A 26,811-nucleotide genomic window follows, 5' to 3' on the forward strand; every position below is an offset into this window, starting at 1 on the left:
CACCCCTTTCAACAAATGTGGCACATGAAAGGGGTGTGATATGGCCCTTCTGTTCAAAATCACCTGTCCTCATGAACACTTACAGAGGATGGTTTTTTGTTGTTTTTTTTGGGGGGGGCAGGGGGGGGGGGGATTTAGGCCTTATGAATATCACCCTCCTTCAGCACACAAACATAAACGTGGGGATGGTGAGGGGTTTTGTCCATTCACCCTATGTAAATATACAAAACACAATGACAGAGAGTGATTTTAGCCTTTATGTCTGAGCTCACCATCGCTCATAACATTCCAAACGAAAGCGTCGGAAATGGGAGAGGTCAGTTTTGTCCCTCCACCAAAACTAAGTGTTTAAAACACTGTTGTGGGAGTGATTTTTGCCCTGTGCTGAAACTGACACCCCCCTTCACTCACTCTGCCTCCCCTCAGTACCCCCACCTCAATATTCGCTTCTATATCATATTGTATGCTACATTGTCTATTATATAGGTCTTGGGGTGGTTTGGGTCTTTTGCCTAAACTGGCCCCACCCCTCTCAATATGTTTTTATGAATATCAATACCGATGACGTGGTATGATTTTGGTCATATGCCAGGCACCACACCTTATCTCAAGCGAATACACATAGCTTAAGACTGACTTCAAGACTCCAATGACTTCAAATAGCATATGCAACTGAGCCGGGCTATTATTGTATTAAATTGACAATCATCAGCCATTCCACATCTAAAAATCACAAAAACAATGGCAGCTCATGCATACTTTCTCATTCCCCCCCACACCCCACACCCCCCACCACCCTCATGCATGCACACACACACATGCACACACACACATAGCTTCCACATAAAATGATTATAAAACACAATATCAAGATCACAGCAGATCTGCAAGCTAGTGCACTCACCTCAGTCTGTGTATCTGATACTCACAGGGAGAGAAAGGCGACAATAAAATATTGATAATAAGAACTAATGTATCAGGCGTCGGCCAGAAGTTCATTGGCTGGTCAGATGTAGTGTAGCGTATATGGATTGGTCTGAACGCTGAGACTCATCCTTGAGGAACTGAACTGAACTGAACGCGTGAGTGGTCACAGTATTGAGCCGGCTGTATACTGTAGACACTGATGATGATAACAATAATGATAAGAATGATGATGATAATAGTAATTATTGCACAACACCAAATGAAATGAATTCAGATCCAATCACTTTACAATAGAATAGTTCCAGTACAAATTAAGTTAGAATACGTTACACTATACATAGAAACATGCTGTAAGTCCAGCGAAGTGAGAAACCTTTCAAACATTGACAAGACAACTGATGCATCAAAAGTACACACTTTGTACAATGTGCACAGCAAACTATAATTTATGTATACATACAAACATAATATGCATGCAAACACATATACATCACAGCAGACCACAGTCACCGCTGATAACACTCTGTCCCACATGGGGGAAATCAGCCAAAGAAATGTCTTCACTTGATGCGACCAGTGGGGGATATGGGCGTATGTGTGTGTGTGCTTGTACAAGTAAGTGTTCATCTGTGTGTGTGTGTGTGTGTGTGTGTGCCGTGGAAGCTGTGATACGTAGCCTAGAAATGAGTGTGTGGAGGAGGGGGATAGAGGAGGTGCAGGGTAATGTGTGTATGTGTGTGTTGGGGCTCATGTACGTGTATTTGACTGTGTTTTCATATCTGTGAAACTGCGTGTTTGGTGCATATCTGTTATGCATATGTGGGTGTATGTGTGAATGTGTGTCTCCATTTTTACATTTATTTGCTTATTTATCATCATTGTTGTCTTATTTATTTATTTATTTATTACTACTACTACTACTACTACTACTACTTTTTAATTTTATTATTATTATTATTATTTTATTTATGTACGCTTATAGCTGACTTCATAAAGTTTTTGTGCCTTACACATATTATTAGTAGTGGTAGTAGTCATTTTTTTATGTATTTATCTTTTTTTTTCTCAAGGCCTGACTAAGCGCGTTGGGTTACGTTGCTAGTCAGGTATCTGCTTGGCAGATGTGGTGTAGCGAATATGGATTTGTCCGAACGCAGTGACGCCTCCTTGAGCTACTGAAACTGAAACTGCACACAATGCCAGACAGATTAACAGAAAAAAACGAAGGAAAAAAAAGGAAGAAGAAGAAGAAGATTTTTTTTTTTTTTTTTTTAATCAGTTTTAGTTGCCAGTCTACCACACTTCACTCCTAACCCAAATGCAGAACACCTGAGCTAGTACCGATCTGCATCGCATCATCTACAATGACACTGAACTGAGCCATAGCTCGCTTGCTCATCAATCCCCGCTCACCCCTATTGGCTGTGATGCTGTTCAGTCTATTTGCCAAGTTGTTTTATTTATTATTATTATTATTATTATTGTATTTATTTATTATTATTATTTTTTTTTTTATTTTTTTTTTTTACAGATTTTTTATTTTACTGCATCGTCAATGTGCTGCTTAAAAGTTGTTGTTTTTTCATCCACATCCAAAATCTTTTTTTCTTCTTTTTTTTCCCCTTTTTTTTAACACGCGTTCAGAAAAAGAGATTATTTATTTTAAAAATGCTAACATCTGGGAGGCCCACATGAACAGCTTGTTAATGAAGTTTGGAGTCTCAGATTGCGGCAGACGCCACGCTTGCCTATTGCTATTGTTATTAATATTATTATTATGATCATTATTATTAATTCTTAAACCTTTAATTCGTAGCAAATCTTAAGGTCTTAAACTGCTGATTCAATTGCAGTCATGGCCTTTCACGGAGGAAAAAAAAAATTGGGCTCGTCCGGGATTTGAACCCGGGACCTCTCGCACCCTAAGCGAGAATCATACCCCTAGACCAACGAGCCAACTGATGTGAAGAGGAAATCCAAAATTACATATAGCTTGCATATGGATGGAGACGGGGAAAGGGAGATTCCCCCCCCCTCCCCCATTTTTTTTTCTTGCTCGCTTACCCGGAAGTTTTAAATTTGGCAGGGTTTTGCCCGACGACAGCACAAGCAAACAGCCGCAAACCAATGCACAGGGAAGGAAGTTGTTTCAGACAGTGACATCTCTTGGCGTACTTTCTGACTTTCTGGTCGTTCTACCAAGTCTTCACCAACATGCCGAGGATTCCTGTTGAAGATATAATTCTCAGCTTTATCTATGTCGGTTCAAGCACAGTCTACACTATCACGCCGCAGTAAGTTTTGATGCTTTGTGTGCTGATGAATGGAATGATTGCTTGCGTTCTTTGTGTGTCAGTTTCTTTCCCTCAAGATCAGTCATTCAGTCTGTGGAAACTTGTTTGCTTGAGTTATCAATATCAATATTTTTTACGTTGCTTTCACGATCCATGCAGTGATAGCAAGAATTAAGATGGGGACTCTCCTTTTCTTCCCCACTTCAAGCGGGCAAAAGGCCTTATCAGGCCTACACGCTGATAAAACATGTTGATATATAAGGAGAGGACAAGTAATACAATATTAGAATAGACACATATTAACACAATGAATAATGAATGTGTGTGTGTGTGTGTGTGTGTGTGTGGGTGGAGAGAGAGAGAGAGAGAGAGAGAGAGAGAGAGAGAATTACAAGGATAAGAATAATGATATTGAAACACTATTTTAGAAGCGATGAAGAGTTAGAGACGGGCCGAGAGAGAGAGAGAGAGATAACACAGGCTAACAATAACTATTTTATTCAGACATTCTGTGATAAAGACAAAAAAGGAACTCCTTACAGACCATTAAGTTGTGTGACTGGCTTGGTTACTGTCTAAAGATGTTTGCACACCTTGTAATCCAGATTTTTCTTACTGAATGTGTTTACTGATGTTTAAGAATACTGATATTTAAAAAAAAAAAAATTGTCAGATAGATTAGGTTTATACTTTTATTTTACAGGGTATGCTATATTTTCATATTGTTTTTTAAACAAACTTTATAAAAATTAAAAAATAATAATAAAATGGTACGAAAATTGGTTAAGAAAAACATTTAGTATTGTTTATACTGACTGATCTGAAGTTTACAAATAAACTTGCTTCCAAATTAATTTATTTTCATGCATTTGATCTGACAGAAAACACATGCACATGGATGCATAGTACTGTATATGCCCATGTGCACACATGCGTGCACATACACACACACACACACACACACACACACACACACACACATTTAGTGACCCAGACATGCATCAACATTATCCCTGTACAAGTTCAAACACAGAAAGTGGTTCATAAACACATCCACAAACAATATTACAGTGTATTCATGACAGACACTTGTTGCGTATAACACACACACACACACACACACACACACACACACATAGTGATGAAGACATGCATCAACATTATCCCTGTTCAAACTCATAAAGTGGTTCATAAACACATCCACACACAATATCATAGTGTATTCATGACAGACACTTGCCTATATCACACACACACACACACACACACACACACACACACACACACACACACACACACACACATTTAGTGATGAAGACATGCATCAACATTACCCCTGTTCAAACACATGAAGTGGTTCATAAACACATCCACACACAATATCATAGTGTATTCATGATAAGCTCTTGTGTATAACACACACACACACACACACACACACACACACACACACACACACACACACACACACACACACACACACACATTATTCCTGTTCAAACTCATAAAGTGGTTCATAAACACATCCACACACAATATCATAGTGTATTCATGACAAGCTCTTGTGTATAACACACACACACACACACACACACACACACACACACACACACACACACACACACACACACACACACACACACACACACACACATTATCCCTGTTCAAACTGATAAAGTGGTTCATAAACACATCCACACACATTATCATAGTGTACCATCTTTTTCCTTCTTCCCTGGGTGACTAAAAGTCAACGCCCAGACTTCCTTCTAGAAAGGAAAACCACAAGGGAGACGACAATGGTCATGTGGTCTTGCATGTGTACAGACATGTCATGTCTTGCTAATCTACTTCCTTGTCCACACTGTGTGTGAAATTTTCTTTGAAATTTTTTCCCCTTTTCAAATATATAACATATTGGTTATTTTATTTTATTTTATTTTATTTTTTTACACAAAACATATCATGAATATGACATTCAACAGTATTCATCCCGATCAAGAAATCTTATAGAACATTGAAAAAAACAACAACAACAGTTTCAGTTTCAGTTTCAGTAGCTCAAGGAGGCATCACTGCTTTCGGACATATCCATATACGCTACACCACATCTGCCAAGCAGATGCCTGACCAGCAGTGTAACCCAATGCGCTTAGTCAGGCCTTGAGGAAAAAAAAAAAGAAAACAAAAAAAAAGGTGAATAAATAATAGATAAGCTTACACAAATAAATAAATAAATAAATGATAACTATAATGTTAAAAAAACAACAACAACAACAACAGAAAACCAAAAACAAACTGCAGCTACTACACTACTGATAATGATAATAGTAATAACGATAATAATAGTATCGGGTGCAGTGTGTTTTTATTATACACTCTGCCTCCATCTCACAGGGGCCCAGAGCATGAACAATTAACATCGATGTGGAGTGATGGCTTCGAGGTAATGCGCCCACCTGGGAAGCGAGAGAATCTGAGCACGCTGGTTCGAATCATGGCTCAGTCGCCGGTATTTTCTCCCCCTCCACTAGACCTTGAGTGGTGGTCTGGACGCTAGTCATTTGGATGAGACGATAACCCGAGGTCCCGGGTGCACCATGCACTTAGTGCACGTAAAAGAACCCATGACAACAAAAAGGGTTGTCCCTCTCAAAATTATGTAGAAAAATCCACTTCAATTGGAAAAAACAAACAAAACTGCATGCAGGGGGAAAAAAAAAGGGTGGTACTTGCAGTGTGCCCAAATTTCACACAGAGAAATCTGTTGTGATAAAAAAAAGAGAAATACAATGTACAAATACAAATAGTGGGAAATAGGTAACAGAAATTAACAACTCAGGGCAATAAGAATAAGTTGTGTGACTGGTTTGATTACTGACTAAAGACTGCTGCACACCTTGTGGTCCAGGTTGTTCTTGCTGAATGTGTTTACTGATGTTTTAGAATACTTATTATTTTTTTCATTGTTGTTGTCAACTAAATTTGGTTTATACTCAGAACTTACAAACAAGACCGATGGAATGTGTCAATGACAACACACACACACACACACACACACACACACACTCACACACACACACACTCACACACACACACATGCACACGTGTGCACACACACACATATAGACACTCACACACACACACGCACACACACACACTCTCTCTCTCTCGTGTAGTGGTCAAAAGTCTGACAAGTCTTCACAAGGCTCAGGCATGAAACCACCCCCCCCCCCACCCACAATTTGAGCACTTTTGCATTGTGGTCAACAGTGGTCAGCAGTGGCCATAGACATGATGGAATATAGACATGGGAAAACATAGATCCCGAAAATGTTATCTCAAGAAAAAACACAGACCTGGGGGAAGGCACACCTAGCTGAAAGTAAATTGATTTTGGGGGAATAATAGACCTTGAGGAACATGGGTATGACCTCTCACACCATCTATCAACTCCATATTAGCAGTTTCAGTTTCAGTAGCTCAAGGAGGCGTCACTGCATTCGGACAAATCCATATACGCTACACCACATCTGCCAAGCAGATGCCTGACCAGCGGCGTAGCCCAACGCGCTTAGCAGTTTTCAACTAGCTTAAACCAAGGAGTGAAAGTGAAAAGATACTGTGATAGGAATGAGTTAATAAAGAGAGAGAGAGAGAGAGAGAGATAAAGGAGTGGAGATTTAAACAAAATAAGTGCCCCGTTCTTATTTTTCCTTGAGATCAACTATATTTTCCCCCATAAAAGAAAAAAATATTTATTTGTTTTTAGGATTAAATTTAAAAAAAATTTTTTTTTTACAGAATTGCCAAACACCACAATGCTACAGGAGTGAGCCATTGGAGAGAGCATCCCTTTGAGCATCCATTTCTTCTGGTAAGTATATACACGCAGCAGCCATTCTCTGAGTATACTATATGTACAGAAGCCTTTCTGATGTCACTGCAGTGGCTGTATGGGTATGGGAGGGGGTGAACAATAGGGAAGAATTGATTGATGGGAGTGGAGAGGGGAGTGAGAAGGAAAGACAGTCCTTGAAGTGTTGACTGGCTTAAAGAGAAAAAAAAAGTCTCTCATTGGCATACAGATGTGTGTGTGTGTGTGTGTGTGTGTGTGTGTGTGTGTGTGTGTGTGTGTGTGTGATTCATTCAGCATCTGTTCACCAAAGTGAATTTAGGTGTGTTTGTGTGTGTGTGTGTGTGTGTGTGTGTGTGTGTGTGTGTGTGTATGTGCCTGTGAACTCAGTAATGTTACACATGTGGAAAAACAGCATTAAAAGAAAAACCAACAACAACAAAAACAACAACAACAACAAAAAACCGCATTGCAGATGGCATTTGAGTTTCTGGCACAAGCGTTGTGCCTCTTGCTGTGGTACATCATCACGGGCGGAGTGACCCCGCGTCGCAATCCCCACATCTACGGACCTAACCGCATCGAGGCCAGGGATCAGGCCTATGCCCAGCCACAGCCTGTAGATGGTGAGGATGACCAGCCTTTGCTGGCGGAAGGAGAAGAGAATATTCAAGATGGCAATGATGTTCGCATGCTTAATCCTGGCGCTGATGAGCAAGAGAATGGTGAGCAGGATGGTGGCCCTTTGTGGTCATTGCCTTGTGCTTATGTGTATTTGATTTGAGCATGCGTGTGAACATCTGGAGAATGTATGTGCACATGTTGGATTTGTTGGATTTAAAAAAAAATTATTTCTCTTTTTTTTTTGTGCATGTGTGTGTGAATGAATTGCATGAATTGAGTGCTGTTTTTTTCATTGTTATTTTTGTGTGTGTGTTTTTTTTTGTGTGTGTTCTTTTTGTGTGTGTGTGTGTTTCATGTTTGCACTTAAGTGGATTGCAGAAGACTTTGAAAGAGAGAAACACACATATGTAGGCATGGATGCACTCCACACACACACACACACACACACACACACACACACACACACACACACACACATATATACTTACACACACACACATACACACAAACACACACACACACTCACACACTCACACATGCACATAAACACATGTACACACATACATGTACACACGCGCGTGCACGCGCACACACGCGCGCACGTGTGCACACACACACACACACACACACACACGGCACAGAGTTTGACACACAATTGTTCAAACACATTCTGGGTAAAAGCAAACACTTGTATACATTTGTATACTTAAGATAAGATAAGATAAGATAAGAATAACTTTATTATCTCCACCTGGAGAAATTTGGTCAGGTGCATTATCACAACATAGACAAGTAAACAACATGGGGACCATAACTGTAAAAGCCAACAACAGCCCCAACAAATATTACGAAGATACAAATGTAAAAAATATCACATACATCGTTTCATACATACATCCACACACTGCAGGTAATAACTAGTATTCTTAATGTAAAAACAGAAAGAATTAAGAAACATTATTTGAATATAATTATAAACATAGCCTACTATACTGCACATTGATTATAATAGACAGATAAGATAAGAATAAAGATGAATTGCGGAAAACCACAACCAGATAATCAGCACACACCCGCACCGCACCCCCCATCCCCCACCCCCACCCCACCCCACACACGCAGATAACTTGATCAAACAAGAGTAATAAACATATGTTCTCAAATAAAAGCATTTCACATATTCGCTTTTAAAAACATTGCAATTAATTATTACATCGTAATTATTAAACAGAAATATATTTAGAATATGGACGTTAGCATTAGACATATTCATTGTACATTCATCCTGCATATTGCACATTATTCTTCCTACATATTGCACATTCATTATAACCAATTGTCACGTTTTAAGCTCAGTAAACACACACACACACACACACACACACACACACACACACACACACACACACACACAAACAAACACACCACAACTAGAACAAGGTACAGCCTATCATGCACGGACTTTCACACGTCTCACATGAGAGTGCGCGCGCGCACACACACACACAGAGTTCTCAAGAATTTAAAAGGTGGATTGAACGTGGAATAAAAGTCTTCAGAGCTCTGGATTTCAACTTAAAAGTTCTGTAGCGTCGTCCTGATGGCAATAGCTCATAATACTTTGCTAAAATATGGGTGTCGTCAGTTGCTATCTGCCTGCTTTTTTTAACCACTCGACTTTCATACAGCTCTTGCATACTAGCTTGTTTCACTCCCACAATTTTACTGCATACACTCATGACATCGTTCAAAACACGCTTACTCCTCACTCCAAAACTTCCATACCAGCACATAAATGAAACTGTAAGCACAGACTCGATACAACATCGATAATAACTTTGAAGAATATTTGAATTTATACCAACATTTCTAAGCTTCTGTAAACAAAAAATTCTAGATCGACATTTCTTATGAATGGAATCAACATTTCTGTCAAAAGTCAGCTTATTGTCTAAGATGGTCCCTAAATATCTATATTCATTGACCCTCTCCACTGTTTGACCATCAATAACAAGGTCAGCTACAGGCAAGGGGTCTTTCCGAAAATCTATTAACATTTCTTTTGTTTTCAATACGTTGAGATCCAGATAGTTTTTCTCACACCAGGAACAGAACTTTTTAATTTCACTGAAATAAATAGCATCAGAGTTGGACAGATCTTCAATTGCTGAATCATCAGAATATTTTATGACAGGAGTTTCCTCCGTGCCTCTGCAGTCATTTGTGTACAGTGTAAAAAGAACAGGGGACAGCACTGTACCTTGGGGTGCACCAGTAGAAGTAGATTTTAGAGAAGAGTGGGCAGAATGAAAGCGGACGGACTGAGTTCTATTGACAAGAAAACTTATTATCCAAAGAGTAAGCTTCGGATCAACATCCATGCCTAGCAGTTTGAGGGCAAGGAGATGAGGTTGTATTGTGTTAAAAGCAGAAGAGAAGTCAACAAAAAGGATACGAACGAAAGATCCCGTGTTATTCAAATGAAGGAAAGCATTATGAAGGAGAGTTAGGATAGCATCGTCAGTACTTCTGTGTGCTTTATAAGCAAACTGAAGAGAGTCAAGCTGCTGTTCAGTGAAAGAAAGAAGATGTCGGAGAATAATTTTTTCAAAGCATTTCATCACTACTGAAGTCAGGGCAACAGGACGGTAATCATTTGATATAGTTGTGCTAACACTTAGCTTCACCTCTCTGCAACATCTTCATTCTTCTCTTTATATCAGCCACGCTTAGCAGTCAGGAACAGATGGATACTGAATTGTGCGAGTCCTGTATCGAATTGTATTGTATTGCATTATTTTCCTTGTGTCACAACAGGTTTGGGTTTGAGCTTCCTCTTTCGCTTCACCAAATCTGCACTTAGCTCTTTCAAGTCTGGCCTTAAAGCCTTCCTCTTTCCAAAATTAGCACTGCCTCTCCTTCCCTGCCTGCCTTTCACTGGTCTACAGGTTCTGTAGCTTTCTCTTTACATGCGTTTATCTTCTTTTTCACCTCTCTGAATCTGAGTTATGTATGCGTGTGAATGGCTTGTGTGTAAGCGCTTTGATTTGTCTGTGCACAAGATTTAGTGCTACGTCAATACTTTCCTTTTATCTTCTTCTTTCTCCTCCTTCTTCTTTGTTCTTGTTCTTCTCCTTCTTCTTCTGATTTAGGTGAATAACAGCTATGGCATGGATTATAGGATCTTTAAAGTGCGTATTTGATCTTCTGCTTGCGTTTTCACGCGAAGGGGGCTCAGGCACTAGCAGGTCTGCACATATGTTGACCTGGGAGATCGGAAAAATCTTTACCCACCAGGCACCGTCACCGAGATTCGAACCCGGGACCCTCAGATTGAAAGTCCAACGCTTAAACCACTTGGCTATTGTGCCCATCGTCACCAGTACAATCAAAGCAAGCACTCTGTGTTGAAAATGAGATAAATTTGAATGAAGTCCTATTACCATGGAAGAAGAGGTGTGATTCAAAGAGGAAAGAATCTATTTTGTGTGAACAACATTTTGAAGTTCAGGCAGCAGTAGGGTGTTTACAACAACCTGATCAAGGAGTTTGGTTTTGATGGAGATCTCTTCAAGAAGTACATGTGGCTAACAAAGAGCAATTTGCTATAGTCATGGACCTGGTAATGGGGGATCTTATCAAACACTTTCTCAACAAAGAGCAATTTGCTATAGTCATGGACCTGGTAATGGGGGATCTTATCAAACACTTTCTCAACAAAGAGCAATTTGCTATAGTCATGGACCTGGTAATGGGGGATCTTATCAAACACTTTCTCAACAAAGAGCAATTTGCTATAGTCATGGACCTGGTAATGGGGGATCTTATCAAACACTTTCTCAACAAAGAAGTGATCTGCCCCAGTCAAACGTTTTACTCCCTTGCACGAAAGAAGTTTCGCAGCATGGTTTGTGTGAAGTTCATGTGAAATTCAGGTCTATGAATTTATGCATTGACCAAAAAGATTGATGAGATTTTTGTTCTTTCAGTTCACATGTCATTTCCACATCAGTTTTTGGCGGGTTGCTGGATTTCACCTTAAATCATCCACAGAAAAATGAATGAATTATTCTGCAGAAAGATTGATTTATCAATTTTATGAAGGCTTGAGCCAGAGCTAGTACTCTCATACTGGTGCACAAATGCACAACAGCTACATTCTGTAGGGTGTAACTGTGACAAGCTGATAGTTTTATATCACTTTGAGAACATGAGATATTGTCTCAGCTTTTTATAAGCCCTCTGTGTAAGGTTAGGTGGACAACATTCACTGATTAATTTGTCTGTCTGTCCATCTTTTGCTGTTTTTTTTGTTTTTTTGTTTTTATTAATTGTTTTGACTCAGGCAATATTGTGTGCATGTGTGTGTGTGTGTGTGTGTGTGTGTGTGTGTGTGTGTGTTGGTGTCAGTGTGTGAAGGTGATGCTGCATTTGTGAAGTTAGTGCAGGATTTTGTTTTCTTATTTAATTATCTGTTTTCATTTTTTCTGTGTCTCAGGCAGGAAATGTTTATGGAAAATATCTGTCATGTTTTCACTCTCACATAATACATAGAAACTATATGCCTTAAAGGCAGATTGATTTGTGACATGTTTTTTTCTGTGACATACTTAGTATTGATTCTTTATTTCACAGTCCAGCTCACAAAGATGATATATGATCAAAGTTGTGTGCATCAAGGAGACATAAGCAGCAGTTGTCCATGTGTGCTGCAGTAGAACTGATTTCCATTCACTTATTGACAGCAGAAAGAAACATTTTCAGGATTTTGAACATTTCAGCATTGCATTGTATTACTTTTTTTTTCTTACAACAGATTTCTCTGTGTGAAATTCAGGCAGCCCTCACCAGGGAGAGCATGTTGTTACAGTGCAGCACCACCCTTTTTTCATGTCTGCAAGTGTATTTGTTTTATTATCATAGCAGATTTTTTTTTACAGAATTTTGTCAGGAACACCCCTTTTGTTGGCCTGGGTTCTTTTACATGTGTTTAATGCACGCTGCACACAGGATCTAAGTTTATTGTCTCATCCAAATGAGTTGTGTCCAGACCACCACTCAAGGTCTAGCAGAGGGGGAGAAAATTCTGACGAGTGGGAAATTTGACCCTGCATGCTCAGATTATCTCGCTTCCTTGCAGACGCATTGCACTAGGCCTCCATTCCACTCCATCAGTTCAGTAACTGACATCTTGGTTTTTTTTTCCAAATACGTTTTGTTTCAGCTGGGCAGGATGAGCAGCCGATCTATGGAAATCCGGCCTGGAATCAGGCGCCTGTGGACCAAACCAAGTTCAATATGTTCCTCTTTCTGGTGCCTGCTTTCTTCGACCTCAGTCGCTATGGGCTGCTGTATGTCGCTATCAATCTGACCTTCACGTCCAGTTACATTCTGTCTAGGTGTAAGTATACTTCTTCTGCATTTGTGGGATGCAACTCCCATGTTCAATTGTATGTACGAGTGGGTTTTTATGTGTTTGACCGTTTTTACCCTGCCATGTAGGCAGCCATACTCCATTTTGGGTGTGTGTGCATGTTCTTGTTTCCATAACCCACATAAAGCTATTTTATATCAGGGTCTTTAACATGTGTTATTTGATCTTCTGCATTTGTATACACTTGAAGGGGGTTCAGATAGTGGCAGGTCTGTACATCTGTTTACCTGGGAAATTGGAACAATATGGGTCTGCACATCTGTTTACCTGGGAAATGGGAACAATCTCCACCATTAACCCACCAGGTGTGCTGTCTTGATTGGTGAGATTAGGTTTGGGCCCTTCAATGTGGAGATGTGATTTGTCATTTGCGGTGGCGTTCAGGAGTGCCTGTTCTGTTTCAGCATAAGTAGGACATCACCTACTAAGCCCCTGGTACCTGTGACTGTGATCATTTTGTTTCATGTTGTAGAGGGGTATTTGTGGAGTATACAGGCGATTCATATTTAGAGCTGTATTGTATTCTATGCGGACATAACCACATTGTATTATTCTTTTTGTCACAACAGATTTCTCTGTGTGAAACTTGGGCGGCTCTCCCCAGGGAGAGCGCGTCGCTACGCTGAGAGCGCCACCCATTTTGTGTGTTTTTTCCTGCCTCAGTTTTTTTTTTAATTTGTTTTCCTATCAAAGTGGATTTTTCTATAGAATTTTGTAGAGATAACTTTTTTGTTGCCATGGGTTGTTTTACGTGAGCTAAGTGCATGCTGCACATGGGACCTCGGTTTATGGTCTCATCCGAATGACTAGCGTCCAGACCACCACTCAAGGTCTAGTGGAGGGGGAGAAAATACTGGCAACTGTGCCATGATTCGAACTGGTGTGCTCAGATTCTCTGGCTTCCAAGGCAAACACGTTACCTCTCGGCTATCACTCCACATCAGAATCTTACTTGCATATGTCTGCTTTGGCCTGTTTACAGCAGTTAGAAAATGCCAGTCACTGGCTGCGGGAAAATATATTCTAGGCATCTGAGCAGTGCAGTATTATCCGCATCAGACTATATCGTGAGATATTCTGAGTGTGATTTGGCTCAGTTTGGTTGTGTGCAGGCCGGAGTATAGTGTAAACATGGGAATTCACTTCAGACCCAAATTATTTGCCTCATGTAAACTGTATACTATTAAGTTATTCTTATCTTGATTAATGTGCAGTATAATACATGCAATGTTAGCCTTGGTGTATTTCAATGTGTTTACAATAATGGCTAATTACAACATTTTAATTAAGTGAATGTATATACAATAGTTGTTGTTGTTTTTTTATATATGAATGTCTTATATGTTATTGATTCTTTTTAATTAAGTCATATTTATGTTTTTGTGTTAATTGTCTACGTTCGTTATGCCACGCCTGATGTAATTTCTCTTAATGAGATGATAAGTTATTCTTATCTTATCTTATTTTATTGAAATGTTGTTGTTTTTTTTCCACAGCCGATTTCTCTGTGTGAAAAAAATCAGGGCTGCTCTCCCTTGGGAGAGTGCTTTGGAAAAAGTTGACCCTTTTCCTTTTTTTTTTGTCTTCTCAGCATTGTCTGCAAGTGTATTTGTTCTTCCCATCAAAGCAGATTTTTCTACAGAAATTTGCCTGGGGCAACCTTTTTTGTCGACATGGGTTCGTTTATATGCACTATAACTGCATGCTGTGTACAAGACTTCGGTTAATTGTCTCATCTGAATGATTAGCGTCCAGACGTCCTGGTCAGCAGTAGGAACACAAATACACCTACAGGCACTGCGCTGTTATGACGTGCTCTCCCTGAATGACTCACAGAGAAATCTGTTTGACAAAAAATGATACAATACAATACAATACAGTACGATGCAATACAATACAATACAGTACAATACAGTACAATGCAATACAATACTATGATTCACAGAGAAATCTGTTTGACAAAAAATGATACAATACAATACAATACAGTACAATACAGTACAATGCAATACAATACAGTGATACACAGAGAAATCTGTTTGACAAAAAGTGATACAATACAATAGAATACAATAGAATACAATACAATACAATGCAATACAAGGCCACCACGCCTGAATGGCGTACTCTGTGTGTTTCAGTTTCATATTCAGTTTCAGTTTCTCAAGGAAGCATCACTGGGTTCGTACAAATTCCACTAAAATTATACACTACACAACATCTACAAGGCAGCAACACAACCCAATGCACAAACTCATGTACGTGTACTGTGTGTGTGTTTGCGTGCGTGTGTGTGTGCAGGTGCTGCAGTGCTGTTCACGGTGCTGCTGCGCGTGGCGTTCCTGTCCAAGCACATGGCCAAGTACATGTGGGTCTCCATCGGCATGGTCATCGTGGGCCTGGGCCTGTTCGGCATGACCGACTTTGTGCACAAGATGTCATCCCGCTACGACAAGTACGGCCTGGCTGCAGGTAGGTCTGCTGGGTTGGTGCCTTGGTCGGGTTTCTCTTTCTTCCTTTCTGTGTTCATGGGGGGGGGGGGGGGGGGGCTGTGATGCTGGTAGGTCCGCCTTGGTGCCTTGGTCAGGTTTTCCTTCCTTTCCTTTCTGCGTTCGTGGGGGGCTGTGATGCTGGTAGGTCCGCCTTGGTGCCTTGGTCAGGTTTTCCTTCCTTTCCTTTCTGCGTTCGTGGGGGGCTGTGATGCTGGTAGGTCCGCCTTGGTGCCTTGGTCAGGTTTTCCTTCCTTTCCTTTCTGCGTTCGTGGGGCTGTGAGTGTGACTTGCGTGTTCACTCACTCTGAACGTGTGTCAGCGAGCTTTTATTTTATGTATGCGACTGTGTTTTTTTTTTTTTTTTTTTTTTTACGAACAGAAAGAGTTTTGAATATTTCTCCAAGCAAAAACTGAAGGGTTTATGCATTTCTCAAAGGTTTTCTTTCTTCCCCTCAGTGTTTGTGGGGCCGTGACTTTCATGTTCACTCGCATGCTTATTTTATGTGTGTGACTGTTGTTGTTGTTTTTTTTTACGAATAGAAGAATTCTGAATATTTCTCCAAGCAAAAACTGAAGAATTTACACATTTCTCAAAGCAAAAAATTGAAAAGTTTACATATTTCTCAAAGTATGTACTAAAGAGTTCTTAGTTCATACTGAAGAGTTGACTTATTTCTCGAAGTACATACTGAAGAGTTTATGCATTCCTCATAGCAAAAACTGAAACGTTTAATATTTCTCAAAGCAAAAACTGAAGAGTTTACATATTTCTCTCAGTACACACTGAAGAGTTGACTTATTTCTCAAAGTACATAAGAGTTTTTTCACAGCAAAAACTGAAGGGTTTACGCATTTCTCAAAGTAAAAACTGAAGAGTTTACCTATTTCTCAAAGTACATACTATAAAGAGTTCTCAACTCAAACTGAAGAGAAAACTTTTTTCTCAAAGTACATACTGAAGAGTTTACACATTTCTCAAAATACATACTGACGAGTTTACATATTTATCAAATTACATATTGAAGAGTTTTTACATTTTTCAAATGGCATATTGAACAGTTGAGATATTTCACACACATCAAAGAGTTTACATATTTTTCAAAGTACTTACTTAAGAATTTATATATTTCTCATAGTATGTTCTGCAGAGTTTATGTATTTCTCAAAGCACATGCTGACACCAAAGAGTTTACATATTTTTTCAAAGTACATAGTAAAGAATTTATATATTTCTCATAGTATGTTCTGAAGAGTTTACATAATTCTCAAAGAACATGCTGAAGTGTGTGCTGTTTGGTTTCAGGGTGCCTGTTGATGGTGATGGCACAGATCATGATCGCCATGCAGATTGTCTATGAGGAGAAATTCATGGACAAGCACTCTATTCATCCCCTGAGAGTGATTGGACTTGAAGGTGAAGGTCATTTTTAGCCTCCTCCCCCCCCCCCCCCCCCCCCCCCCCGACCCCTCCTTTTCCTTTTGGAAGGATTAGGGAAGTGTCTTTTTTTTCTTTGTTTTTCTTTTTTTTGCAAGAGACACTCATTTTGGCTTTGCGTAAACATTTAAAAAAAAAAAAAAAAAAAAAAAAAAATCATGCCCCTGTAAAATCTTTGACAGTGGATGATTTTTATATACCATTTTCAAATTCTGTGAAAACTCATGGTGTTGTTGTCGTTAATAATCTTTCATTTGACCCACAAATATTTCAGGTTCTTTTACTCACATGTCAGATCGCTGTCTGAGACTCACCCATACCTAGCGCACGAAGCAGCTGTCTCTATGGCTCTCTCTCTCATTTCTGTCAGAGCTAGATCCTTTGAACCGTCCTCATGCAGGAGTCCCCAGGGTTCAAATGAAATGTCTTCAGTCAGTGCAAAATGCTGCAGCAAGGCTTGTTGTGAAAGTTTGAACGCATCAGACCTGTTTGATTAAACTGCCTTGGCTTCCTGGCTTGTTGTGAAAGTTTGAACGCATCAGACCTGTTTGATGAAACTGCCTTGGCTTCCTGGCTTGTTGTGAAAGTTTGAACGCATCAGACCTGTTTGATTAAACTGCCTTGGCTTTCTGGCTTGTTGTGAAAGTTTGAACGCATCAGACCTGTTTGAGTTTCAGTTTCAGTAGCTCAAGGAGGCGCCACTGCGTTCAGATAAATCCATATACGCTACACCACATCTGCCAAGCAGATGCCTGACCAGCAACGTAACCCAACGTGCTTATTCAGGCCTTGAAAGTTTGAACGCCTCAGACCTGTTTGATAAAACTGCATTGGCTTCCTGGCTTGTTGAGAAAGTTTGAACGCATCAGACCTGTTTGATAAAACTGCGTTGGCTTTCTGCTTTGTTGAGAAAGTTTGAACGCATCAGACCTGTTTGATAAAACTGCGTTGGCTTTCTGGTTTGTTGAGAAAGTTTGAACGCATCAGACCTGTTTGATAAAACTGCGTTGGCTTCCTGGCTTGTTGAGAAAGTTTGAACGCATCAGACCTGTTTGAGTTTCAGTTTCAGTAGCTCAAGGAGGCGCCACTGCGTTCAGATAAATCCATATACGCTACACCACATCTGCCAAGCAGATGCCTGACCAGCAACGTAACCCAACGTGCTTATTCAGGCCTTGAAAGTTTGAACGCATCAGACCTGTTTGATAAAACTGCGTTGGCTTTCTGGTTTGTTGAGAAAGTTCGAACGCATCAGACCTGTTTGATAAAACTGCATTGGCTTCCTGCCCAGGAATAAATCCGTCACAGACTGCTCTCTGTTATGTGTTCAAACCCAAAACAGAGAATCTAGCTCTGTATGTATCTGTACTTCTTCACTTCCTAAGCCCGCCCTTACCACCCACTGAGATCAGCTTCAGGCAGTGTGGAAATTCTGTTGTTAGCATTTTTGACTCACTTGTGTAAACAAAGTGAGTCTATGTTTTAACCCGGTGTTCGGTTGTCTGTGTGTGTGTGTGTGTGTGTGTCTGTGTGTCCATGGTAAACTTTAACATTTTCTCTGCAAATACTTTGTCAGTTGACACCAAATTTGGCATAAAAATAGGAAAAATACAGTTCTTTCCAGTCATCTTGTTTAAAACAATATTGCACCTCTGGGATGGGCACAAAAAAAAAGAAAAAAAAGAATGAAGCCTAATTATATGCAAACTGCATTTACTGTTATATTTATATTTTTTGTATTCTCTAAACTTGGCACTTTGATCTGATATTCTGACCCAACAACTAGAGCAGTCATTATTATCATTTTTTGTTCAAACAGGAACTTCTTTTGCTAAGCATGGAAGTTTTATTTATTTTGCAAACGTTTTGGTGCAGATAGTAAAAAAGGGAAATTACTCTGTAATTAATGGTAGGGGAGTTAATTTACTTTAAACTGATCTTTCTCATCTTAAACATTACATTTTGAAATTATACTCAATACATAAAAAGCTTGGATTTTTTTTTTTAAGTGTATCACAAGTGAGTCTTGAAGGCCTTGCCTCTCTTGTTGTTTTTGCTTGACTGTCTTGTGTGTGTGTGATTATGTTGTGATTTAAATTTTTTTAAAATTGTTTCCATGATGTGTGTTTTTTCTTTTTTTCTTTTCTTTTTTTTCTTTCCCTATTTCTAGTATTAGTGCACACGTTATGATATATTCAAATGAGGCATTTTGAGAGACATGGATATCTTGTCTCACATTTGATGATGTATAAACATGATATATATCTATCTATATGTACACTTATTCACATTTGTATTGCTTGGAATACTTTACATGTGTCATTATATTTTGCTTTCATCGTGTTTTCGTCCGTTTTGTCATTTCCCCCCTTTCTTTTACACTTATTTGTGCCAGTTGTCTATGTTATAAAAATGGAAATGAAAAACATGTTTAAGAAAAAAAAGAAGAAAAAAAAAGTGTGGAAATTCTTATGTGCCCTATGCAAATCAAGTTCATTCAGTTGTAGTAGTGGTGTTGTATTGTATTGTAATATATTGTATTGTAATGTATTGTATTGTATAGTATTGTCTTGTCTTGTATGGTATTGTAATGTATTGTAGTATTGTCACAACAGATTTTTCTTGAAAAATCTGGGCTGCTGTCCCCAGGGAGAGTGTGTCACTGCAGTGAGAGCGCCACCCATTGTTTTTATTTGGTTCTGCCTGCAAGGGTATTTGTTTTCCTGTCAAAGTAGATTTTTGTAAAGAATTTTTCTAGGGGCAACCCTTTTGTTGTCATGGGTTCTTGTGTATGCTTGCTGCAGATGAGACCTCGGTTTATCATCTCATCCAAATGACTATTTTTTTTTTTTTTTTTTTTTTTTGCTGCCCCATCATCTGCACCGTTTCAGTGGCATTACTCCCACGCCGCTCATTTAGATTCCCCCATACACAGCCACACCTGGGTTCGTCCGTCGCAGTTCCAGCGTCGGCAGTCCACAGGGAACCATCGATGTTAGGTCGCCAGGAGGCCACTCACCAGAGGAGACCCTGCACTGCTGCTGAGTCACTTCGGTGGTGTTCAGTGGTGCCTGTTCTGTTTTTTTAACATACTTAGGACACCACCTACTAAGCCCCCTACTAACGACAATAATGGCTTAGTCGCGGAGCCAGACTGAGTGAGCGTCCCCCCCAGAGTTGAGACCGCCACCACGTCCCTCAAACAACAGCCCCCCATGAATCTGCCGACACTGACGACATTGACAGGACTCACCCAAAGCACGGAAGTGGAGCTGAGGGGCATCAAAACTGAGGTCACCATGAGAGCAGAGCATGAAAGGCCACAGACTTTGAGACTATTTTGTTTATATTGATGACGATGAAGGAGCAGGAGGATGACGATGATGATGACGATGTTGCTATAGAGGTCCATTTTGGTTTGGGACTGCGTGACAAGGTTGTACTCTACGCTTCCTGTCATAATGATATCCCGGCGTTAACCAGGCCCGAGAGATACATACACTTGCAGTGTTGGTCAGGTAATTAGAGCAACACACCCAAAGACGCATCCTTGAAGCGGATGACACTCGACTGTGTGGTCCCAGTCTCCCCATTTAAGCCCACAGCACACTCAACTCTGGGTAGGAGCCGGCCACGGGCCGAAAAACCCACCTCCGCTGGGATTCGAACCCGCGTCCTCCCAGCCGTCAGTCCGCGACGCTAACCACTTCGCCACGGCGGCTGGTAAAAATTTTTTGTTGTTGTATTTTTGTATTTCTTTTCATCACAACAGATTTCTCTGTCTAAAATTCGGGCTGCTCTCCCTCAGGGAGAGTGCGTCGCTACACTACAGCGCCACCCATTTTTTTGTACTTTTTCCTGCATGCAGTTTTATTTGTTTTTCCTATCGAAGTGGATTTTTTTCTACAGAATTTTGCCAGGAGCAACCCTTTTGTTGCCATGGGTTCTTTTACATGTGCTAAGTGCATGCTGCACACAGGACCTTGGTTTATCGTCTCATCCGAATGACCAGCGTCCAGACCACCACTCAAGGTCTAGTGGAGGGGGAGAAAATATCGGCAGCTGAGCCGTGATTCGAACCAGTGTGCTCAGATTCTCTTGCTTCCTAGGCGGACATGTTACCTCTAGGCCATCACATGGTAGCTGTACGTGTTATCTGTTACTGTTTAGCTTTGTGTATGTTTAGCGTTACCTCTAGGCCAACACTTAATATGGTAGCTGTACTTGTTTACTGTTACTGTTTAGCTTTTTGTATGTTTAGCGTTACCTCTAGGCCAACACTTCACATGGTAGCTGTACGTGTTATCTGTTACTGTTTAGCTTTTTGTTTGTTTAGCGTTACCTCTAGGCCAACACTTCACATGGTAGCTGTACGTGTTATCTGTTACTGTTTAGCTTTTTGTATGTTTAGCATTACCTCTAGGCCAACACTTCATATGGTAGCTGTACTTGTTTACTGTTACTGTTTAGCTTTTTGTATGTTTAGCGTTACCTTTATGCCAACACTTCACATGGTAGCTGTACGTGTTTACTGTTACTGTTTAGCTTTTTGTACGTTCGTGACGGTGACGGCGCCTGGTGGGTAAAGGGCGCCGTCACCGTCACGAACGTACAAAAAGCTAAATAGAACAGTATGTGTGTATATGCAAGCAGAAGATCAAATACGCACGTTAAAGATCCTGTAATCCATGTCAGCATTCGGTGGGTTATGGAAACAAGAACATACCCAGCATGCACACCCCCGAAAACAGAGTATGGCTGCCTACATGGCGGGGTAAAAACGGTCATACACGTAAAAGCCCACTCGTGTGCATACGAGTGAACGCAGAAGAAGAAGAAGAAGAAATACGTTCGTGACAAAAGTGACTTCTTCTGCTTCCTGGTCCAGGGTGTTTTGGCAGTGTGGTCGCCGTCATCCTGCTCCTGCCGTTCTCCTTCATCAAAGCAGGACCATTCAGCGGCCTGTACCAGTCCCATCTGGTCGACATCAAGGATGCCTTTCTGCAGATGAAGAGCAGCTACGTTCTGGCCCTGTGTTTTCTGGGTAAGCCAGCCGCATGTCGTGTTGCATAGAGTTGTGTTGTGTTGTGCTGTGTTGTGTTGTGTCGTGCTGCATTACGTTGTGTTGTGTTGTGTTGTATTGTATTGTATTGTGTTGAGTTGTATTGTATTGTATTATTGTATTGTATTGTATTGTGTAGTATTGTATTGTATTGTAATGTATTGTGTTGTATTCTATGGTATTACACATATGTTCCATTATTGTATTACAGATATGTGACATTTTGTTTGTTCTTGATTTTGTGGTTGTATTGTATTGTATTTTATTGTGTTGTATTCTATGATATTTCACATACGTTACATTATTGTATTACACAGATGTAGCCAAGTGCTTAACTGGCTACAAATAACCTTAGTACTTAATTGGCTACAAATAACCTTTGTTCAATTCACAGTGCAAGCCGAAAGCTGAGCTGTAGCAGACGCCATTTTTGTAGTCACAGCGCACCTGCTGTCTTTCAATGACTCAGGCATAAAGCACAACGCCATTCCAAATTTGAATAAACCATGCCCATTCTACACTGCTCCGAACATGTATTGATTTTAGTGTAGGTATCGTTTACTGTAATGTTATATTTGTTGTGCTTACACACACCCTTAAAGCAGAAGCGTGTTTGATTTCAGTTAATCGTTCGTCAGTCTAAAGATTTCAGCTGACGCTAAGCTTACGTCATTCTGTCCTTCTCGCCACACACTCGCTGTTCGACCAGTGTCACGGCACGTCATTGGCTGAGCGGAAACTTGTGTTTCTGCTTCACCGTAATTAATTAATACCTCTTTTATCAGATCAGTAAACTACAAGTATTATATACAGGCAGAATCGTCGCAATTCCATCTTTAAGTCTATTCCATTTATGTTTGCCTACGTTAAACTGATTTAATGCAGTTTGTAATTTTCAGCGACGAGCTCGTTAAAACTGACCCTGTTCAGGTGACTTAAATTAAGATTATAAATTTAGCGTAAATAATCAACACTTCATTTTATACTCATTAGAAAGTAGGCGTTGAGCTCTTTCTTTTGCAACTTGATGCAACGGATAACTTATGTAAGTTCATTCACCACTTAATGGTTAAGCCATGATGGTGTTTCACTTACTATCTGGTCTGTCAGCTTGCCAGTATTATATCTAAGCCACTGATTCTCCATCTTGTTTACTATTCAGGTATTATCTTACATGCTGATATCAGTTGTACTGCTACAGAGTGCTCAGTACTCTAAGATGTGTGTAGTATTCTGTTAAGGTGATTACAAGATAGTGTTTTGTTAGTTGGTTAAACCACAGTTATTGGTTAAAACCACCTGATATGTATTTGTCTGTTAATTGTAAGTTAGTTATCATGTTCTCTCCTATATGGCTTACTCCAGTATAGTGCTACATGATAAACTGATTCATTTGAGTCACTTTGACACAGTATGAGCTTTACTTAATTTATACTGTCAGTGTACCTTAGGTAAATCAGCTTAGCCCCAACCACTGTAACTGCACTGTTTAAATGTATTAGAAAAGTCTTTGGCTGTCAGTGTTTGGTTTTCACACGTATGCATTATTTTTATGCTTTTGCTTAGTCCAGACCAAGTAATAGTCTTTCCATAAAAATTCAGTTATTATGCTTTCTCCTATACGGCTTACTCCGGTATAGTGCCACATGATGATTGATTCATTTGAGTCGCTTTAAATTTAATACAGCTGAAATAGTTTTTCATGAATTAGGTTGTTTGGGTACTTTACTAATTAAGCATAACCCTAGCCCCTTTAGTTGCATGGTCTTGGGGACCTGGTGAAGGATAACAGACATGTTAATTTTCTGAGTTTACTGTGTATGTGTACTTGATAGTGATTATATTTTATAAGTTATATGTTAGATATTTTACGTACTGAGTTTGAGGTTTGATTTCCCATTTGGAGTTGGTAGGATGCGTTTGTTGTATTTTGATAATTATGTTGTTATTATTTACTATAAGGTATGATAGTATTAATGGTACTTGACTAAGGGAGTTGCATAATATGAGTTTTATAGGGGTACTAGGTAAGATATTAGTGTATTATGTGTTAAGATTATATTTTGACATAGTGTAAGTTACACATAGTTTTATAGTTGGCAGAGTATTTGTAGTATATTATATCGTTTTAGTTAGGTTATGATTTTAGTTGCCCTAGTTGTTGTTATTGTAGTTTTGAGAATTTAATACCTAGATTTTAGATAAGTAGTTGAGTTGTTTTGGGCAAATACCAAACCCAGAGGTAGGCACAGCACTGTGTATGCTCCTTGCTACCCACATCCATGAATGACTGACTTCCCACTTATGGTGCATCTGGTGTTCATGTATTGTAGAATATGGTTTTTGTGTTTCGGTTTGGTTTTGGTTCCCTCCTTTATACTTTGTTGATGCGGGTACTCTACCAGTCTTGGTCTTTGCCTCATGTATGCTCATTGTTATACGTACATGCAACATTGACATTGTATTTATGGCTTTTATTTGTTTGTGTCTTGCAGGCACTGTTTTCCTGTTATAACTGTAGTGAATAAACCATTGAAAGGGCGTCCGCTTTCATATGCTTCTGCCTGCACGGGAACCTGCTGTCTTCTACTACTCCTAATCCCTCATTCCATTCCTACACCCTTACCCCCTATTCTACCTATCTCCACTCCACTCCAACCTTACCTTACCCCAACACCATCACACATACATGACAGTTTTGTTTGTTCTGAATTTTGTGGTTATGATGAGCTTTAAAAAAAAAAAAAGAAGACAAATCATTTGCTGTTCTCTTTCGTGTTTGTTTGTTTGTTAATTGTTTATTTGTGTTCATCTTTTACCTTTTATAATATATTATAATATCTGATTATCTTGAACTTTCAGGGGTTTGTTTGTGGTTTGTTAGGTCTTGATTTTGTGGTTATGATGATCTGTTGTTCTTCTCTATGTGATGTTCTCTTTTTTGTTTGCTTGTTTGTTAATTGTTTTTGTGTTTTTTTTTTTCTTTTGCTTGTTATAATAATCTGATTACCTTGAACTTTCAGAGGTTGTTGTTGATAGTTTATTTTTGTCGTTCTTTTGCTTAACAATCTTACTGTTATCTGATTACCTTGAACTTTCGGGGTTTTTTGCTAATCATTTATTTTTGTTAATCCTTTCCTTGTCATGATGATCTTATTTCATGAACTTTCAGGGATTGCTGTTAATTACTTATTTTTGTTGATCTTTTGCTTGTTATCATATAATAATCTGATTACCTTTATCTTTCATGGGTTTGTTAATCATTTATTTTTGTTGGTCTTTTGCTTGTTATCATATAATAATCTGATTACCTTTAACTTTCATGGGTTTGTTAATCATTTATTTTTTTGGTCTTTTGCTTGTTATCATATAATAATATGATTACCTTTAACTTTCATGGGTTTGTTAATCATTTATTTTTGATTATCTTTTGCTTGTTATCTTATAATGTTCAAATTATCTTGAACTTTCAGAGGCTGATTTTGATAATTTATTTTTGTTGATCTTTTTCTTGTTATCATATGATAATCTGATTATCTTTAACTTTCATGGGTTTGTTAATAATTTATTTTTGATTCTCTTTTGCTTGTTATCTTATGATAATTAAATAATCTTGAACTTTCAGAGGCTGTTGTTAAACGTTTGTTTTTGTTGCTCTTTTGCTTTTATATTATCATAATCAGGTTACCTTGAACTTTCATGGGGCTGTTATGAATCTTTGATTTTTGTTGTTCTTGTGCTTGTTATCATGATATAATCGGATGACCTCGGACTTTCAGGGAGGATCGTGAGCAAGACCGTCAGCTACTACACAGGGCTGCGCTTTGTGGCCAATCAGCGTGACGCCGCCAAACGTATCACCATCGACGTTCACCACGACCTCATCATTTGGTTCTTTGCGCTGGTGCTGCACTGGAAGGACTACACTTACTTTTACCCCCAGGTACGGGAAGCTTCAGTTTCAATTTTCAGGTTCTCTAGGAGCAGGTTCATGAGAATGTATGTTTTCATGTTTTCACAGTTACAAAATGCATGGGAAAGGGGGAACTCGATGTTTCAGTTCTTCAGTTTCAGTTTCTCAAGGAGGCTTCATTGTATTCAGACAGATCCACCTAAGCAACACCACATCTCCTAGACAGATGCCTGACCAGCAGCACAAGCCAGCGCACTTAAGCCTTGAGAGCATGCATATGTAGTTGTTTACCTATCAGAGGGGATTTCTTCTACAGAATTTTGCCAGAGGACAGAACTTTTGTTGTCATGGGTTCTTTTTCAATTTGCCAAGTGCGTGCTGAACATGGGACCTTGGTTTGTCATCTCGTCTGAATGACTAGACACTCAGTTTGATTTTCCAGTCAAACTTGGGAGAAAGGGTGAGACTGGGTTTTCTTCTTCTTCTTCTTCTTCGTTCGTGGGCTGCAACTCCCACGTTCACTCGTATGCACACGAGTGGGCTTTTACGTGTATGACCGTTTTTACCCCGCCATATAGGCAGCCATACTCCGCTTTCGGGGGTGTGCATGCTGGGAATGTTCTTGTTTCCATAACCCACCAAACGCTGACATGGATTACAGGATCTTTAACGTGCGTATTAGATCTTCTGCATGCGTTTACACACGAAGAGGGTTCAGACACTAAGCAGGTCTGCACATATGTTGACCTGGGAGATAGTAAAAATCTCCACCCT

General features: G+C 39.5%; 1 protein-coding gene and 1 non-coding gene across 2 annotated transcripts in view; one reads left to right on the top strand and one right to left on the bottom strand.

Moving 5' to 3' along the window:
- Nucleotides 1-2,811: 2,811 nt before the first annotated feature.
- On the bottom strand, nucleotides 2,812-2,883 carry Trnap-agg (transfer RNA proline (anticodon AGG)). Its single transcript has one exon. It is a non-coding gene; the product is annotated as a tRNA-Pro (tRNA).
- Nucleotides 2,884-3,020: 137 nt separating this feature from the next.
- LOC143287654 (solute carrier family 35 member F6-like) overlaps nucleotides 3,021-26,811 on the top strand; it is a 33,064-nt gene continuing 9,273 nt past the window's right edge. The window contains exons 1-8 of the mRNA XM_076595805.1: nucleotides 3,021-3,221; nucleotides 7,026-7,098; nucleotides 7,553-7,802; nucleotides 12,926-13,102; nucleotides 15,437-15,607; nucleotides 16,931-17,041; nucleotides 21,951-22,106; nucleotides 25,904-26,067. Of these exons, the coding sequence (XP_076451920.1) occupies nucleotides 3,142-3,221; nucleotides 7,026-7,098; nucleotides 7,553-7,802; nucleotides 12,926-13,102; nucleotides 15,437-15,607; nucleotides 16,931-17,041; nucleotides 21,951-22,106; nucleotides 25,904-26,067 (1,182 nt within the window). The 5' untranslated portion in view covers nucleotides 3,021-3,141. The remainder of the gene's footprint in view (nucleotides 3,222-7,025; nucleotides 7,099-7,552; nucleotides 7,803-12,925; nucleotides 13,103-15,436; nucleotides 15,608-16,930; nucleotides 17,042-21,950; nucleotides 22,107-25,903; nucleotides 26,068-26,811) is intronic.

Source organism: Babylonia areolata, chromosome 11 (genome assembly GCF_041734735.1).
Source record: "Babylonia areolata isolate BAREFJ2019XMU chromosome 11, ASM4173473v1, whole genome shotgun sequence".
In the NCBI taxonomy this organism is placed as follows: Eukaryota; Metazoa; Mollusca; class Gastropoda; order Neogastropoda; family Buccinidae; genus Babylonia; species Babylonia areolata.